We start from the raw sequence: 19456 nt of genomic DNA on the forward strand, positions 1-19456 counted from the left end.
TACTCCATTGCACATATAATCACATCTTCTTTATCCATTCATCTATTGATGGATCCTTAGGTTGTTTCCATGTCTTGGCAATTGTAAATAATGCTATTATAAACATTGGGGTGCATGTATCCTTTCAAATTAGTGTTTTTGTTTTTTTTTGGATACATACCCAGGAGTGGAATTGCAGGGTCATATCATAGTCTTTAAAGTTTTTTGAGAAATCTCCATACTGTTTTCCACAGTGATTGCACCAATTTACATTTCCACCAACAGTACATAAAGGTTTCCTTTTCTCTTCATCATTTTTATTTGTTTTATGATAAGAGCCATTCTGACAGGTGTGAAGTGGTATCTCATTGTGGTTTTGATTGCATTTCCCTGCTGATTAGTGAGCATCTTTTCATGTGTCTGTTGCCCATCTTACCTGTATCTTATTCATTTGTTGTCCTCCTTCACTAGTGTATCAACTTCATGAGGGCAGGCAATGCCTATTTTTAATCTGTATCTTCTTGGTTGCCAGGACCTGTAAGTAGTCCTGCTCCCTGGAATGGGGACAGGAATTGGGTAAACAAGAGGGTGGGTATAGTGACAAGAAATCTGGAACGTACTATGTTCAGAAATTCAGGCAGATGGAATGTGTGTTCCGGGGAAATCAGTCTTTTGGCAGGTGATCTCCAGTACTAAGCTACTGTTGGAAGCTTCAATCTCGTGAGGGTAGTGTTTCCCAAAGTGTGGTTCTGATCACTTACTCTCGATTTACCGGGAGTACCTGTTAAAATGTCAGTTTTGGGGACCAATCCTAAATTTGCTAAGCTTGCATCTCTAAGGGTGGGTCTTAGAAATGTATAGGTACCCTAGGCAATTCTTATGTATGTAAATTTGAACTATTTATGTTTAGGGGTTGGGGAGCTGATGAAAGCAAGGAATAGTCTAAGACCTGGGGCAGGTTTCACAACCTTGGCATTGTTGGCATTTTGGCTGGATAATTCTTTGTTGTTGGAGGCTGCTGTCCTGTGCATTGTCGGATGTTTAGCAGCATCCCTAGTCCCTAACGCTCTAGAGACCAGAGCACCCCCTCCTCCCAGCTGTCACAACCAAAAATGTCTCCAGACATTCCAAAATGTCCCCTGGGAGAGAAAATAGCCTTTGGTTGAGAACCACTACTTTGGGGGATCAGGGTACTAAGTACCCAAGGATCAGAAGAAAGAGAACACAATATGGGAGAACATCCAGCTATTGGAAACGGAATGCCAAGTTAGGGCCAGATCTAGAGCGGGAGCTCCTTTTTAAGGTCAATGCTGGTAGCTTAGCTACCTTGCTGTAGACAGGCCACGTGACTCTAGAGTTGGTGACAGATGGAACATAAACGCTGAGAACTAGACAGGGTGTGGCATCACCTGTTTCTTCGAGTAGCATCTCATGCTTTATGACAGGAAGTCCAGAAAAAAATTCTGTGGCACTTTAAGTTGTGCTTCATTTCCATGTGAAATACTGCAATTAGCTAAAAAGTACATCCGTGGAATATGTTAGGTTTGTGGTCTTGGAAGCTCTGGAATTTCTTTCTGTTAAAAAAAAAACCTTTCTTGAAAAACATCTCAAATTTTGATTATACATGTTTATCGATGAACTCAATTAAACTTGATTAAATCTAGCTACTGGTTCAGCAGTAATTCCATAACAGTACAATAATTCTGTAAAAACATTTCCACTGATTTTTTTTTTATTCAGAAAAAACAGAAGACAGAAACAAAAGTTGCGGTCATTTGCAGTATCTATCAGCTTTCAATTTGGCTCTCCTGTTTAAACAAAACAAATAATAAAAGTTAATCTACATGAAATATGTCATATAGTCAACTGCTGCTAAACATAAACTCATGCTTAGAAATTGTGTTTTCAATTTTGGTTATTATGTTACCACACCGCTTATAGTAAAATATTTTAATTAAAATTTTACTCTTCAATTTTATGTTTCATACTAAATGGATTTTACTCTTACAAAAATCTTTTCCTAATCTTTAATACATGTTGCCTAAGAGCTTTTTTAATCCATCATAAGCAATTTTAATTGCCTCTGAATTTAAGCATGCCCTAAACGTTTATTTAATAAGGTGGCAATGCTGTATTTTCATAAGTGATAAAAGTCATAGGACATAGACTGTATTCTTCTTTTGAGTCTACATCCTGACTATTTTTCATATTTCATTCTTGATTTCTTAAAAATAGGCACATGCTAATTTTTCTCAGCTGGAGAAAATTACTGCGTTATTTCTGACTTTAGGTAACCCACTTGATCAGCTGGCTGATAGCAAATACAAGATAAAGCATTGTCTTTTATTAAGTAGTGTAAAGACACATCTTAAGGCTAATTTTGCAACATATGACTTGAATGAGTGGCAGGAGATTACCAAATTCTCTTTTGATCTGGCACTTACTTGATTTATACTTGTAAGCTCATAGCTAAACCTCTCTAACCCTATTTTTGTTGTAAATCTAGGACATTACTTACCTAAACAGGAACAGTAATAAGTAAATAGTAATAATGTACTAAGACAAATATCCTGCACACTTCTGAATGCAGCTTAATAAAAGTGCTTCAATTTTATTTCAGTCGAATCTGAATTTCTCACAACAAAAATAAAAACTTGGAATCCGGCTATTTTCAGGTACTCTTTCTTCGTGATCTTTTCCCCGACTTATAATGTCCTTTTTCGGTAATACTACAACATTCAAAAATTTAAAATTACAGTAATTAAGAAAAGAACATGGGTTTATATACACCACTTCTATTGGCTACTGAAAACAGTACGAATAAAAATATACCTACCTGTCCAGAAGTGTTTCATGCAAAAATCCATCTTTCCGGGCCTTTTTAAGAATTTTACTGTCTTCTTTACTTATTTTAAGTTTGTGGTCTTGGAAGCTCTGGAATTTCTTTCTGTTAGGAAGAAAATATCTTTCCTGAAAAGCATCTCAAATTTGGCTATACCATACTCACTGATGGGCTTACAGATATTTTACAGGTTTTTCATTTATTTAAAAGAAAAACGAATTGTATTTCTTAAATATTTAACATATAGCTTTCCAACTACAAAAATGACCTTCATACCACACCATCAATAGGGCAGTTGTTTGGGAAGCCCTACAGACGCAACATTTGGGAATGTTGGCTGGAGTCTCTTGTATCCCAGCTGTGGGACAGCATTTGGTTAGCATCATGTACTGATAATTAGAGCCACTCCATTGAGTAGGGAGAACAGACCAACCCAGGGGACTTGAGCTTTGAAAGCTAACAGGATAACTAGGAAAACTGAAGCCTTAAGAGAAGGCTTCTTCTGCTTAGTGCTCTGTCCTAGAATCTAGATTATGCTGCCTCGTTTTGTCCTTCAGGTATTTTATTTTAGTTGCATTGAGAAGCACTTCTCACTGCCAAATCTATAGTTTCAAAAAGAAAAAAAATACATACACATAATTGATTTCACACTGCTTAACATTTCCTTTGTCTTCTTCTGGAATATCATCTTTTTTCTTAGTCTCTCTTTCAGCACAGGATCTAATCTGGATTTTGGAGATGAGACCCCAACAGGTTATACATTTATCGTCCCCCTTCTCCACTTTACTTACTACACAATAGCATTCTAGGTGATTCCTTACATGAAAGAAGGAAACAATTAACTGAACAATTAGATTCAGAAAAAGACAGGTTCTAGATAAGTGTTTTTATTTATAACTGTAATTTATCTAAATAATTGTTATTACATATTTCTCTAAAGAGCCCTTACATCAGAAACACTAAAGAAAAAATTTGAAAAGCGTTTTACAGGTCAGATCCCACTAAGTAAATTAGGCAAAGTTTAACGTTATTTGGCCTCAAAAGAAATACAATAGGATCAAATTATCCTGCTATTTAGTGTTCATTTTATAACACTGAATGTTTAAGATGATAGCTGTTTTACTTTGCATAGGATATACCAAATACATTAAAACTTTTCACATAATACAATGTTTTTACCTAATTGGAACCCACCCCTTTTAAATCCTCCTTATATCCTCAAAAGTTTTGACAAGATATTTACTATCATATGGCATAAATTAACTGACACAGACACAGCAACTCGGACCAACTGAGTGTGGCAAGAAGGGGAGAGGAATAGAATTCAGGGCTGTGGAACTGGCAGTTTGCAACCCAAAGGACCCACATCTCCAAAGTGATCTCTGTGGCTCAGAGCATAAGAAAGATTGCTTAGATTGCTTAGAAAGTGGTGACCAATAAAGCATGTGCCAGTAATATGTGTGGTTAGAGGGGTCCTAAAAGACCTGGGGAAATTCCTGACTAGGTCTGTGACACAATACTGCTTTTAGCAGGAGGGAATGTATTCTGGTAGATAAAGCCATGCCATAAAGGTGGATGTTGACACAGACTAGCAGAGCCTGCAGTGCAAAAGGCAAGGTGGAAAGACTTCAGGATTATCAGAGCTCCCAGGTACCTGACTAACAAAACAGACCCAGGGAAATCTGACAGGTACTTCATATAAAAATGGTTATAATTAATGATAAATTAGCATAGTGTTTTTTTCCTATAGATGTGCAAAGTACAGCACATATCTGCACTGTTTGTCTTCAATAATCATGCTTTTATAATGTAATCCAGATAAAAAATAATTTAAACATGATAAGATAAAATTAAATAAATAAAATTAAAAATAGATGAGTCAGAAATCCATCAGCATTTTTCTTATGACCTGCTTCCTGAGAAGCGGTGTGATGTGGAATGTAATTTCTATAGTCAGTTGGGCCTGGGTACACACTCTGTCTCTGCCTTATCGAGCTATGTGACTTTCATGAAGTGACTGATCCAAACAGTGAGATGTAAGGAGGGTAAAAGGCTGTTTCCTGTTCTGTAAAGTTAATAATAACCACCTCACCAGAATATTATGAAGATTAAAGACAACAATGCATATGCTACATTCAGCAGAGTACCTGCAGCTACTTGCTTTAGTTTTGTTCATGTAATTGAAAAATATTATGACTGACACTTCAAATTACAACAAAAGAATATCTAGGTTTTATACTTAAATTATTTGAGACTTTGGCAGTGAAAATGATTTCTGAGAAAACTATGAAAATATACAGAAATTTCTAATTCCTAAGCTGTCTAGAATGGCATTTCTTTCTCCATTAATCAACTACAAATGATGAATAAAGTTACTGGTATTAGCATTCTTGTTTAGAAAGATTAGCAATATTTTTCAAGGTAAAAAGAATACTGTAAGAGTAAAAAGTATTTTGAAAACTGAGAACATTTTAAAAATAAAATCAAATACATGACACGGAATTTAACATAAAGCATATTCAGATACTTGATGCTTTTAAATTATGCTGATAGTAGAGAAAATGTAATGGGAATTTTTATGCTTTATTTGTAAAACTTAAGCCCCCCCCCCCCCATTTCTTTGAGCCTTCCACTCTGGCCCTCACTGATGTATTACACACAGTGAATTTGGATCAGACTAGCTGTAATGACTTGCCAACAGACACAAATTAGGCAAAGTTCAGAATGCTCAGTACTGGGATGGAATGCCAAGAAAAAGGAAAACAATGCATCAACAAGGGTAGTTATTCTTTAGACTCATCTTGCTGTTATGTTTTTCATTAAAGATCTGGTGATTTTAGTAAGGCTAAAAAATTAAGCCTTAAAGGCCTTCATCAAAGTCCAGTTACTATAACTACCTGATTATCTACTTTACAGTTTTATTTAATAGGACTTTCACCTTGATATGAAGATGCCTGTACAACTCTTACAATGAAATAAAGAAAAGGATTAGGGAAGTTAAGTCTGGGAGAAAGAAATTTCTAGTTTATTGTAGATACTGACAGACATATGCAGAACAGATAAACAAGATTATACTGTATATCACAGGGAAAGATATACAAGATCTTGTGGTAGCTCACAGAGAAAAAAAAATGTGACAATGAATATATGGTATGTTCATGTATAATTGAAAAATTGTGCTCTACACTGGAATTTGACACAACATTGTAAAATGACTATAACACAATAAAAAATGTTTAAAAAAAATTAAAACACACACACACGTTTTAGGTGCTTTGTGTTTCTGTTCATGTAAGGAAGACTTACTTATTCATTAAGAGATCCAGAATTTGAGGGCTAAGGCTCTGAAAGTTCTGCTATGACGTTTATATATTTTATATAGTGACTAGCAACATGGATGCTCAAGTATTAAACTCATAACCTTCTCATACATGCCAGTGGGAGTTTAAATTAGTATAACTCCTAGGGAGGACAATTTGGCAGTATCTAACAATTACAAATGCATGTACCCTTGACCCTGTAATCCTGCCTCTGGAAGTTTATCCTCACATATACTTGCACACCTACAAAATGAGGTGTATTCAAAGTTAAGTCCTGCAGCACTGCTTATAAGGATAAGAGACTGAAATCATCTAAATTTCGATTTATAAGGAACTGATTAAATTATGGAGCACACCTAAAATGGAGTCTTATATAGCTATTAAAAAGAGAGAAAACTTTCTAAATAATGATAACAAAAAATCTCTAGCATACAATGTAAAGGAAAAAATATCAAGGTCTAAAAGAGTATGTACAGCAGGCTAACTTCAGGAGAGTAGAAAATTACAAAAACTCATTTTTTATATAGGAACTCAAGAAGGCTACAGAAAGATGGGGGACATGCTTTCCATGCTTGTATTTAAACAATTTTGAACCATGTGAACACATCATCTATTTAAAAAATTATAACTTAAAAGGCAGGCAAGAAAGAAAGAAGACATAGGCCTAAGAAGCATGTGGAACTAACTACTCAGAAAAAGACACTAATAAATGGAGAGAATAACAAGGTAGCTCTTAGATGTATTTCTCTACCACATGGTGCAAACAGTCAGTTACGGGATTTATAATTAAAGTTTATTTGGAGACAGTATAAAAAGCTATGAATTTAAACCTTTAAAGTGATAATAAGTGATGCAACATTTAAGAGATGTAGTCACATCATATGTGCCATGTATTATTCCATAGAAAAATGTCATGATTACCTTTATCATTTCTTCTTCTCCTGCTGTTTTACTTTTTGCTTCTATATCACCTGCTTCATTGCATCTAATAAAGCAGCTATTTGAGGCCAGTAGAGCCATTTTCCCCTAAATAAAACAATAATAACAAAAAAATGAGTTATAAGAATATCTGCAAAAAATTCTCAAGACTAAATTATTTTTCCCCCTGATTATAGAAGTAATCAGGAAAAAGAATTTGAAGACAACTTGGGGAAAAAAAATACAGAAAACTAAAATCACATATAATCTTACTACTCAAAGATAACCACATTAAATATTTTTAGTATATTCTAGTTATAGGACTAAATTCTAACTAGATGGAATAGAATTATTTCATTTGGCCTCAAAGATCTATTGAGGATGTAATGGATTTAGTTCAGTTAAAAAAAAAAGCTATAAAGACAAAACAATTGTAATATATAATATTTTGCTCAAATAGTAGTGTTTTAAGTAAAATTTCTCCATAATTGGAAAATATAAAAATACATAATATAAAAGCTAGCCTTTGATGCCTTTTAATTTACTGCTCAAAACTTTTAAGAATCAATATCTGAGGGACTTTTGGGAAGAAATAGTCAAACTTAGTTGTTTAATGCTCAATGTATTGTATTGACTCTAATAAACAAAACTGTGAAAACTAGTTTTCCTATGTATCTAAACCTAGATTATAAATTTGATTAATTAAATTTCCTTAACAAACATAAGATTTAATTATAACTTGTATATGGTTGATTCTTTTGGAAAACTCTGAATAACTTAAACATCAGACACTATATTTATAAATCTAATCATTACAAAATGTATTAGTAACCTATCATATCCAGTTACAAAAGTGCTAATAACATAGAATTGATTTAATTTCTTATTCAAGGTGGCAAGGACTGGGTTTTCTGTCTTCTGGATGACTTCTGGTAAACCTGTATGTGGCTACATAGTCCAAGGTGATTTAAATCTATGCTGCTGATCTTTTGGCTGGGACCCTTTTTGTAACAGTTTTTACTTATTATATCAGGGAGTTTTAAGTTTCTTTTTCATTTAAATATAACATTTTTAAACTTAGTGTCTTTCCCAAAAATAAGTGAAATGAATGTCCCTAAAGTTCTGTGTGAGTCGAAGTATCTGACTCATTATACTGGCCTTATGATATGCTGGCCTCTTCTGTTGATATAATTTTTATTATAAGTATCTCATTATATTTGTAGAATCATCTAGAAGGGGCTGTAACCCCTCCTGGTTGCAATGGTTTCTGAAATCAGTCTAGTGGGTCCTGACCAGTACTGGGGGGAAGGGGAAAGACACAGCAAAAGAAGTTAAAGAATATAAAATATCAGAGTGTTCAACACATAGATAAGTAAGTATTGTTAAGCACAACTCTTGCTTCTGTTATACATACGTGTGTACCGGGCTGCAGTATGAAATGTTTTTCTCATTGGATTAGGCAAAAAGGCCTGAATAGACATTTTTCCAAAAGACATACAAATGGCCAATGAGTACATGAAAAGATGTTCAACATCACTAGCCATTAAGGTAATTAAAATCAGAACCATAGTGAGATACCACCTCATGCCATCATCAAAAAGACAAGAGATAACAAATCCTGGCAGGGATGTGGAGAAAAGGGAATCTTTGTACACTCTCAGTGGCATTGCAAACTTGTACGGCCACTATGAAAAGTAGTATGGAGGATCCTAAAAATTAAAAATAGAACTAGCAGTGATTCAGCTATTCCATCTCTGGGATTATATCCAAAGTAAACAAAAACACTAACTCAAAAAGATACCTGTCCATGGCAGTATTATTTACAGTAGCCAAAATATAGAAGCAACCTTAGTGTGGATCAACAGATGAAAAGATAAAGAAGTTGTATCTACATACATACACACACACACGGGAATATTATTCAGCCATTAAAAAATGAGGACATCCTGCCATTTGTGGCAACGTGGATGGACCCTGAGGACATTATGCTAAGTGAAATTAAGTCAGACAGAGAAAAACTGATCTCACTTATAGGTGGAATCTAAATCACACACGTTGTTTGCCCATTTTTAAACTGGATTATTTGGCTTTTCTTGCTACTGAGTTGTATGAGTTCTTCCTACATTTTGGATATTAACTCCTTATCAGATATATGGTTTGCAGATACTTTTTCGCATTCTGTAGCTTATTTTTTCACTTTGTTTTTTTTTTTTTTTTTTTTGCTGTGCTGTACTATTTTTTTGAGATCTTTTTAAGGTTATGAATTCATGTGGAGTTTTCCCAATTTAGTGATTTATATTATTGCATTCTACATTTTTTTAGAATATATGCTCTCATTGACTGTTAGAGACTTTCTCTTATATTGACAAGAAGCTTTTAAAGACAAAATAGTACTTACATCTTGAAACACTGGTTCCCATTGTTCTCTTGGTCCAATTGCATCTGAACGCCCAACAACAAGTCCATCTGAATTTATACCAAGATATTTTCCATAGCCAGATTTCAGAGCAATTCTTCAGAGTAATAAAACAGGTAAATGTTAAAAACTGAAAGAAAATTAAATATGCAACATAAAAAAATGTGTGTGTATAAAAATTCAGATTAACCATAGTTCATGTGTTCAAAAGCCATGTGTGGCTAGTGGCTACCACATTGGACACTGTAGTTCTATACATACAATTTAAAATTCTATTTCCTTTAAATAGTGTTATATAATACCTTATATTATATAGGAAACATTTTCCAAATTCATTATTCTTCAAATACACTACTTTTAATGGATATATAATATTTTAAGTAATGCATTATAATGTGTTAATTATAGTTCAATTCAAGCTTACCTGGAGTCAGACAATTTGACAGCTGTAAACTGCTCTGGAGGACTAGGACCCTCATCAACTATAGGAGAAAAAATCATTTTAAAATAAATTTGATGTTTCTTATAAATACACATATAAAGATATTCTTTAGCTTTAAAAAAGTAGCTTTTTCTCTTTTAAAATCAAATATAAGATTATGACATATTTGTAATACAGTATTCACAGTATCAAGAGCTACTTTATCTCCTAGATAACTAAAGTGCTAGTTTCACATACTTAATAAGATAGGTCAGCATGATTCTTATTTATTTGGTCACTTCCAACACACTATCTGTGTTTTAAAATGCAGTCAGCACATAGACAAATAAGCACTTAATATTTAAAAAACTAAATGCTTTAATTTATTCAAGGGATGGCCATTCAGACCAGAAGCTTCTGCTTTTGAATCTTTCAATTACTTTTATCTCATTAGTGCTTCTTCTGTTGGGCTAAAAGTGATGAGAGAACCTCAAAGTACTAACTATGCTCCAGGTTAGTTTTGGCAAAAAGTCTAAAGAACAAAGGAATTCAAACCTTTGCTCAAACAGGTTTCCTTTTTCTTTCCACTTATTATTTCAATGACTCGTATTGTTTTTGATTCCCATAGATACTCTTCTGGAACTATTCAGAATGTTTTCAAATGCTTACACTGGAGAGGGAGTTGGCAATCATTGGTAAGTAGTGAGGAAGGAAAAAAGTGGAAGAGTCAAAATAAATGGATTCTTTCCTTTGGAATATATTTGAGATTAGTCAGAATGTGGCGTAAGTGAATGAATATCATAAGATATATACTTTAAGTGGCCTTTTCCATTCCATTGCTTCTACCAGACACAAACCTTTTTTATGTGGCGCTCCCAGTGTAAAAAGTCCATTGTCAAGTGCATGTATGTAGGTTCCTTTATCCATTTCAATAGCTATGGTTCCTGAAATTTCACCAAAGTTTGTTACTGTCCACCAGATTCCTAAAAAATAAAATCAGTAATTTAAATTTATATTTTGGATTTGATAGAAGGTCCTTAGTTGTTGCTGTTGTTGTAACTTACTTAAAATTTGTTTAGTTTGCATTTGTAATAATACAGGGAGATCTCATATACCCTTTACTCACTTTCTCCCAATGGTAACATCTTGCATAACTGTAGTACAGTATCAAGACCAGGAAACTGACACTGATACAATTCATGAAACTTATTCAGCTTTCATCAGTTTTACATGCACTCATTTGTATGTTTGTATGTGTGTGTGTGTAGATGTAGGTGACTACCACCATAGTCAAGATTAGGGTCTTTTAAAATATAAAACAGCAGAACACGGGAAGGCACAGAATGATTTACAGAGAACAGTCTCTCATTTCAGCCTCCAGCCATCCATGACTGCTTTCCAAAGGCAATGACTATAACCTGTTTCTTATGTATCCTTCCAGATTATAATTACAATTGCCAAGACTGATGTCAAGGGGCATATTGCCTATATTTTCCTTCTAGGTTTCAGACCTTACATTTAAGTCTAATTCATTTTGAGTTGATTTTTGTGTATGGTACAAGATAGCGGTCCACTTTCATTCTTTTGCATGTGGCTGTCCAGTTTTCCCAACATCATTTATTGAAGAGGATGTCCCTTCTTTACTGTATACTCCTAGCTCCTCTATTGTAAATTAATTGACTATATATGCATGGGTTTATTTCTGGGCTCTCTATTGTGTTCCATTGATCTATGTATCTGTGTTTATGCCAATACCACCACTGTTTTGATTACTATAGCTTTATAATATAATTTAAATCAGGAAGTGTGATGCCTCCAGCCTTATTCTTCTTTCTGTATATTGCTTTATTTGGGATATTTTGTGGTTCCATACAAATTTTACAATTGTTTGTTCTACTTCTATGAAAAATGCCATTGGAATTTTGATAGGCGTTGCACTGAATGTGTAGATTGCTTTGGGGTAGTACAGACATTTTAATAATATTAATTCTTCCAATTCACTAGTATGGAGTATCTTTTCTGTGTGTCTTCTTCAATTTCTGTCATTAATGTCTTACAGTTTTCAGTGTACAGGTCTTTCACCTCCTTGGTTAAATTTATTCCTAGGTATTTTATTCTTATTGATGCAGTTGTAAATGGGATTATTTTCTTAATTTCACTTTCTGGTGGTTCAGTATTAATGTATAGCAATGCAACAGATTTCTGTATATTCATTTTGTATTCTGCAACTTTATTGAACTCGTCAATCAGTTCTAACAGTTTTTTGGTGGACTCTTTAGGGTTTTCTATATATAATATCATGTCACCTGTAAATAGTGACATTTTTACTTCTTTTCTCATTTGGACGTCTTTTATTTCTTTTCTTTGCCTCATTGCTCTGCCTAGGACTTCTAACACTATGCTGAATAAAAGTGGCAAGTGTAGGCATCCTTGTCTTGTTCCCCATCTTAGCGGAAAAGCTTTCAGCTTTTCACTGTTAAGTATGAACTTAAACTGTATCTAATTTTTGTTGGGTCTGATAATAATATATTATTATATTTTAAAAGAGTTCTTTCTCTCTTCTTCCTTCTGTTTCATAACTAATAAAAATTAGTAGAAATTTTAGCTTACTTTCAGATCCTTGCATGGAATCAACAGAACAGCTTCACAAAATTAAAAAAGATTTCCCCCCTCCCCCAAAATATATTGTTATTTGTGTAGGAACCTTGGGAAACTGTGAATGTATGAGAAGGTGGGAGGACAAGGAGAAGAGGACAGAGTGACTTCCTTTCCTAGCCAAGACAGAGTGATCAGTATTGGACTTGCCCTCCCACTGTGAACAACTAGGAAACTGGGCAGAGTATGTGAGAAAACCACTCTCTGGTACTGGAACACAGGTTAACAGGATTATGGCTGTTGACAAAAGGGAAACACATGAGGTGAACATCACATTCATGTTAGCCTTCTGCCGAATGGCAGCGTCTCAACCACCGTGCAGGGAAGTGAAGCCCAAGAAGAGCAAGGCAGTCTCACTGACCTCAGATCTGGCGTCCTGATGTGATCAGAATCTGCTGAGTAAGGTTCTAGACAGGAGGGAACTGCACAGGGGCTGGGGCCCCAGAAGTATACGTGGGGACTCTCTGCAGGGCCTTGGCTGTGGGCTGGGCAGTATGTGTGCTGGGAAGACTTCACAAGGCCAAGCAGTGGGGCTGTGGCTGCTGAGAGCAGACTGAAGACGCCAGAGATCATGAGAGCTGGGAGACACTGGTGTGGAGAGAGCGCAGAGTACCCTGGGCATTTGGTTGAGGCCCCTTGAGGACCCCTTCCTAGAATAAGGGCCACAATCTACATCTAAGGGCAAAACCAAATACCTCTAATCATTAAAGATAAAAAACAAACAAAAAACAAGTCTGATAGGAGCAAAAGGCTCTTCAAATGATTTAACTAGACTTCAAGATAATGACTACTGTCAGAAATAAAAATGGACATTTCATTAAACTGAAAGGAAGACATTAAAGTCCTAAATGTGCATGTACCTCATAACAAAGCTTCAATATACTTTAAACAGAAAATAAGATGTAAACAAATCCAGAATAATAGTTAGATATGCTTTAACACAATCCTCTAATAAATGGTAGTATTAGTAAAGTCAGTAAAGACACAGAAGATTTGAAAGTCTACTCTGTCCACCAAATGACTTAACTGACATTTCGAGAGCAGCAAATCAATGCCTGCAGAATACACGTTCTTTTCAAGTGTAGATGGAAGTTCACCAAGAAAGTAACGTATGTTCTCTGACCATAGGAATTAGTAACAGTGAGATATCCACAGTATCTCCAAGCAAAGGAAATTAAATAGCACCCTTTTGAATAACCCATGGGTCAAAAAAAGAAAAACCCCAAAAAGATAAAACCAATGGACCGAGGAAGAAATCACAAGGGAAACAAACTACTTTGAACCGAATGAAAATGAAAATAAGACATCAAAATCTGGAATATAGGTAAAGTGGTGTGAAGGATATCTAAATGTCCACCTTAAGGAGCTATAAAATAAGAGCAAAGTAAATTGAAAGTAAGTTAAAGGAAGGAAATGATAATAACAGGAAAGAAATGAAATAGAAAATGAAAACCAATAGAGAACATAAATGATATCAATAGATGGGTCTTAAAAAGATTAACAAACTGGTAAACCTTTAGCTAGACTGATTGGTGCAGGAAAAAAACCCCAAAACGCAAGTTATCAATATGAGGCATGAATGACAAGATTGCAATACAGATTCTATAGACATCATGAGGGGAATAAGAGGATATTCTGCACATTATGCCAATAAATTCAACAGCTTAGATGAAATGAAAATTTTCTAAAGAGACATAAATTACCAAAACTGACACAAAAGAAAATCTGAAAATATATCTTAAAGAAATTTAATTTGTAATTAAAAATATTCCCACAAAAAACAACAAGCCAACACAAAAACCTAGGCTCAGATTATTTCACTGGTGAAATATGTTGAAGAAGAAATAATACCAATCTTAAATAGCTATTTCCAAAAGTAAGGGAGGAGAGAGTACTTCCCAGCTCATTTTACGAGGCCAGTATTACCCTGATACCAAAACCAAATAAAGACATTACAAGAAAAGGATACACAAGTTCAATGTCCTCATCAACACAGATGCAGAAATTCTTAAAACTGTTAGGAATCAAATCCAGCAATATACAAAGAATAACACATTGCAACCAAGTGGGGTTTATCTTAGGAATGTGAGATTGGTTTAAAAGTTGAAAATGAATCAAATGTAATTCATTGGTGTACTAAAAGAAGAAAGCCATATAATCATCTCTACAGATGTAGGAAAAAAAGTTAGAATTAGACACCTTTATGATTAAAAATTCCTGAAAAAAAAGTTTAAAAGGAAACTTCTACATTTTGATAAAGGGTATCTGTGAAAATCCTACAACTAACATCATACTATATGGTGGACTATTGAAAGCTTTCTGCTTAAGACTGGGAACAAGGCCATTAAGTCCACTCTTAACACTTTGATTAACATGGTAGAAGTCCTGGTAGTGCAATAAGGTAATAAAAAGAAATAAAGAAACAAAGATTGGAAAGGAAGAAGTAAAACTATCTGCAGTAAATATGACTGCAGATTTCTTAGTTTTTTATATAAACAAACAAAAATACTAAAACTAATGAATTTACTTGTATCTCAGACTACAGAGTCCATATACAAAAATCAATTATACATCTATGTTTTAACAGCAAACAATTGGAAAATAAGATTTAAAAATTCTCTTTACAAGTAATGTAAAATTATAAAATAATTTATAATTTTAAAAAGATGTGTATAATGAAAACTGCAAATTATTGAGAGTCAATGTTATTAAGAGGTTGTTTCTCCCCAAATGACCTACATTCAATACAGTTCACCCAGACAATCCAAGATGATTTACTGTGGAAGGTAATATATTGATTGTAAAATTTGTATGGAAATGCAAGGATCTAGAAGGGTCAAAGCAAGACTCACACCACTTGATTTCAAGACTTTATGAAATGACAGTAAACAAGACGAATATATCAAAAGAATAGAGAAATCGATAGGACAGAGTCCAGAAACAGACCAACACATATAAAGTCAATTGATTTTTGACAAAGATACCAAAGCACTTTAATGAAGTAAGAAAGTCTATTCTACAGCGATGTTGGAACAACTGGATTGCAATATGAAAAAAAAATTTGTAACCTATATTTGGTTAAATAATATTTATCTATATCAGCCCTTTAAAATGATGTATCAGAATCGCTGGATTATTACAAAGTCTAATGATGGTACCTTTTAAATCAGAGAGCTGTGTGTCCTCTCTCCTATGCTTTGTTCTAATAATGAAAAAGACATCAGTGACATCCATTGTGCTAGAGCATAAAAGCAATCTACAACTGTAAGTAATAGTTGGGCTCTTTAAGACAAATAGCGGTTAGTTATAAATTCCTTCCACTTTCTTTTCACTGATTATCCCTAACTAGGAAAATATTTTTAAAGGGATCTCAACTAATGCTCTCCGAATAAAGTACGGGGAACTGACTCACCAACAATATCAAGTTGAGTTTCTTCATCTTCGTCTCTTTTTCTCTTCTTCTCTTTGCTCTTTTTCTTCTTACTACAGGAGATAATTTTCATAGATGAGTTTAGATATGTTGATTTGCATGTTAAATATCATAAGATGGAATCTGAGAACAATCTTTGAAGCTGAACATTGATATACAAATTGATTTAAAGTTATATACACTCTAACTTCTAATACTGAGAAGTCACTTCTGATCCTGTACGTACTGTGTTACAGTTAAGAGAACAGACCCTGGAGCCAGGCTGCCTTTTAAAATCCTGATTCTGTCATTTCTTAGCTCTGTGATTTTTGGAAAATTTACTTCACCCCCTTTTAGTTAGTTTCCCCACCTATACAATGAGGATAATAATTAAATCCAACTCTTAAGGTTATTGTGAAGATTAAGAGTTAATGTGTAACTTGATATGCTGCTGCTGAGAATGTAAAATGGTGTAGCTGCTTTGGAAAATAGTTTTGGGTTCCTCAAAAAGTTAAACAGTTACTATATCACCTTACAACTCTCCTCTTAGGTATATACCCAAAGAAATGAAAACATATGTCCTCACAGAAGCTTGTATAAGAATAGTGATAGAATTATTCTGCTGCCAAAAAATGCAAACAACCCAAATGCTTATCAACTGATGAACAGATAAACCGTATGTTATATCTATACAACAGAATATTATTCACCCATAAAAGGAATGAGTAGTGACTGATACATGCTACAACATCGATGAACCCTGAGAATGTTATCCTAAGAACGTCGTATATTATAGATTCTGTTTATATGAAATATTTAGAATAGGCAAACTGAAACAAAACAGAGGGTTAGTGGTAGTCAGGAACTAGAGGAAGGGCAAAATGGGAAGTGACTGCTAATGATTACGGGGTTTCCTTTTGAGATGATGAGAATGTTCAGCAACTCAACAGTGGTGAACTTTGTGAATATAGTAAAAACGACTGAATTCCACCTTAAAGGGATGAATTTTATAGTATATGTGCTATACCTCAATAATAATAAAAAACCTCAAGAATGATTTTTTAAAAAGTTAATATGCAAAGTGGTTAGAACAGTCCTTGGCACATAGAAAGTGCTACGTACGTGTTAATTATGTTGACAGTTACAATGATTATAAGACACACTTGTTTGCATTTTCATCATAAGCTTTCAGAAGCTAACTCTCCCCTCCATCCTATAAATTCAGACAGTAACAGTTTCAGATGTATTCAGGATAAATTCTTCATGATGCCAGACCCCTAGGCAGAGTTCTCAAGGGTAGTGGCTTCAGCTTGCTCCTTGAGGCTTTCTAACTCACCTAAAAGTTCCAAAACCTCTATCATTGAGACCAGGATGAACTGCTCAACACTTGCATTAATAATCAAACCCGAGCAAATTTATCAGTTAAAACAGAGGTGGAGATATTAGTGGGCAGATTCCTTTTCTTGAAAGATCTAATCATCATAAAACGCCACTTCCTTGCATTTGGCTCTACTTATTTACTGTCGATGTTATCTTATTTAATCCTCATAAGCCTTTTAAAGTATCACTAACCCCTCCCAATACATTAATAAATGGAAGCTGAAAGGTATTAACGAACCTGCCACAAATCATAAAATTAGTAATTGGTGGAGTCCAGGCTCGAGCTTATATCCTTTTCAAAATCCACATCTGCATTAAAAAATTGATTAAAAATCTTAAGGGGGAGGGAGACAATGTTGAAAATAATTATCCCTAATAAAGGAAGTTATTGTTGTAACCTACGCATTCAGACTAACACATATCCACCAAGCGGAGGACTTGTGCCTCCTGGGCTGCTGGTCCGCCCAGCTCTGCGGCCTGTCCTTGCACGGACCCCGGGAACCGAGTCGCAGCTTCTGTCCATTCCGGCAAGAGGCCGGGCTGGGAGCCTGAACCCGAGCGCCCCACGTCTTCCACGGGGCTGGCCGCGTGGAGGGAGGGCGGAGCGCTGTCGAAAGAGACGGGAAGAGTCCGCCGCACAAACTTGCCGTCTTACCTCTTGGCCTTGGTTCCCTTGAGCACGAGTTTGGTGGACTTCACGTAGGAGTATTCGGCCATGGCTCCCCTGACGCTCCGGTAGTAAGAGCTGGGAGCTGGTTCAGGGCAAAATACGTCGACCGGAGCAGGGCCGGGCGAGGGACGCAAAAAACTGAGGGCTGACTCCTTCAGATGTAAGCAGCAGCGGAGCGGACCTGACTCTCCCGGATCCCTGGCTTTTTTTCACGCAAGGATCCCCCCCCGTCCCAAGTAGAGCCCGACTTCCTGTTTACAGCCTGGGGCTACGGCAGCCGCAGAGGGCCTAACCAGAGCGGCGTTCTTTTGCCGCGTCAGGAGAACTGAAGGGGCTCGTCGGAAGGAGGAACGCGGAGGAGACGCGCCCTCTGCTGAGCAGGCGGATCTCACAGCCGAGCTTGGCCTGGTGAGTCACTGGAGAGAACCACCTGCCGGGTCTGGGGAGGAGACGATAATATGGTTAGAGGGTGGAATGACTTAGCCCGCCCTCCAGGTTCTTCGCAGCGGACTGGTCCTGACGGTCCCCCGCAGCGGGGGCGAGGCGACGGCGTTACCTGACCTTGGACGACTCCACAAGCCAGCTCAAGTCCATAAACGTTTATTGTATTATTTTAACTAGGGAGACTCTAGTAATGGAGAAGAAATGTCGTAGTAAGTCCAAGCTCATTCTGCTTGCCCTGGGAGAAGCCAATAAAGCAAGAGAGGAGGTGTTGGGACGAGGAATAATGAATTTATTTGTAAAGCCAGCTGACGGAGAAAATAGCCAACTAATGTCCTAGAGGACCATCTCCCGAGTTTGAATTGAGGTGTAAAGTACTGGTTCTAGCCAGACTCGGAAGGGGTGGTGTTGATTTCTTACTGCCTGCAGCCATTCACAGGCGGGCCTGGTCAGGGTGTTTTCTGTGAGCTAAACAAAGGTAATTTAGCTTAACACTCTTTACCTGGGAGGCAGGATCCCTAGAAATGGGCCTTAGGTATAATTTAAGTTTATAGGCAACACCCCTTTAGTGATTAACAAGCAATAGAATACAAAGAAAGGTTAAAGTGAAAGAAAGAGATCTAATATAGAGCCAGATTTGTTCTTCCCTATTACAGCATCAAATAAGGAATAGTAAAAGACAATGACGTATCAGCATCTGGGCAGATTTCACTAGTCCTGTAGGAATTTGAGTGGAGTTGGGGTGGGAGGGTGGTAGTGAAAACTATTGTAGAGAGGTCTTTCTGTACAGGGTGGATCTTGAGAGGGATTTTGACAGCTTCAGTCACCTGAATATCTCTCCTGCCTGCTCCAGTCTCTTCAATAGTTTTATAACCCACCTCACTGATTCCATTCTATACCCCTTCCAAACCATCTTCTATAGTGCTGAGTGATCGTTCTAAAAAATGGCTGATCATTGTTCCCTTTTACCAAAAATCTATTAAATGCTGCTTTTTGCCTTCGGGA

General features: G+C 35.8%; 1 protein-coding gene and 1 long non-coding RNA gene across 5 annotated transcripts; both read right to left on the bottom strand.

Annotated features, from left to right (window-relative positions):
• Positions 1–172: 172 nt before the first annotated feature.
• On the bottom strand, positions 173–18291 carry LOC102527098 (protein FRG1). 4 transcript variants are annotated; one of them, XR_012064332.1, is made up of 10 exons: positions 17996–18291; positions 15964–16034; positions 10754–10879; positions 9900–9957; positions 9458–9572; positions 7063–7167; positions 3455–3546; positions 2816–2926; positions 1389–1553; positions 173–533 (listed from the first exon to the last, which is right to left on the bottom strand). XR_012064332.1 is itself a non-coding variant. In XM_072950127.1 (9 exons), exons 1-9 carry the CDS (start codon positions 18055–18057, stop codon positions 1493–1495), a joined length of 801 nt encoding a protein of 266 aa, XP_072806228.1. In that variant the 5' UTR covers positions 18058–18291; the 3' UTR covers positions 173–1492. The 4 variants fall into 4 exon arrangements, 3 of the variants coding, with proteins under 3 accessions (XP_072806228.1, XP_072806229.1, XP_072806230.1); XM_072950127.1 differs by having other exon boundaries at positions 173–1553; XM_072950128.1 differs by lacking the exons at positions 173–533; positions 1389–1553 and adding an exon at positions 1694–2708.
• Positions 16052–17976, bottom strand: LOC140689413 (uncharacterized). Its single transcript, XR_012064337.1, has 3 exons — positions 17743–17976; positions 17579–17649; positions 16052–16123 (listed from the first exon to the last, which is right to left on the bottom strand). It is a non-coding gene; the product is annotated as an uncharacterized lncRNA (long non-coding RNA).
• Positions 18292–19456: the final 1165 nt, after the last annotated feature.

The sequence above is a fragment of the Vicugna pacos genome, chromosome 26 (assembly GCF_048564905.1).
Source record: "Vicugna pacos chromosome 26, VicPac4, whole genome shotgun sequence".
Classification (NCBI taxonomy): Eukaryota; Metazoa; Chordata; class Mammalia; order Artiodactyla; family Camelidae; genus Vicugna; species Vicugna pacos.

Excerpts from the sequence above, each read along its gene's own strand:
- LOC102527098 (XM_072950127.1), bottom strand. The coding sequence starts at position 18,057 with ATGGCCGAATACTCCTACGTGAAGTCCACCAAACTCGTGCTCAAGGGA. Across the intron at positions 10,880-15,963 it reads AACTCAACTTGATATTGTTG|GAATCTGGTGGACAGTAACA; the intron begins GTGAGTCAGTTC and ends TTTATTTTTTAG. Across the intron at positions 9,958-10,753 it reads GGGAGCGCCACATAAAAAAG|TTGATGAGGGTCCTAGTCCT; the intron begins GTTTGTGTCTGG and ends TTTCTCCTATAG.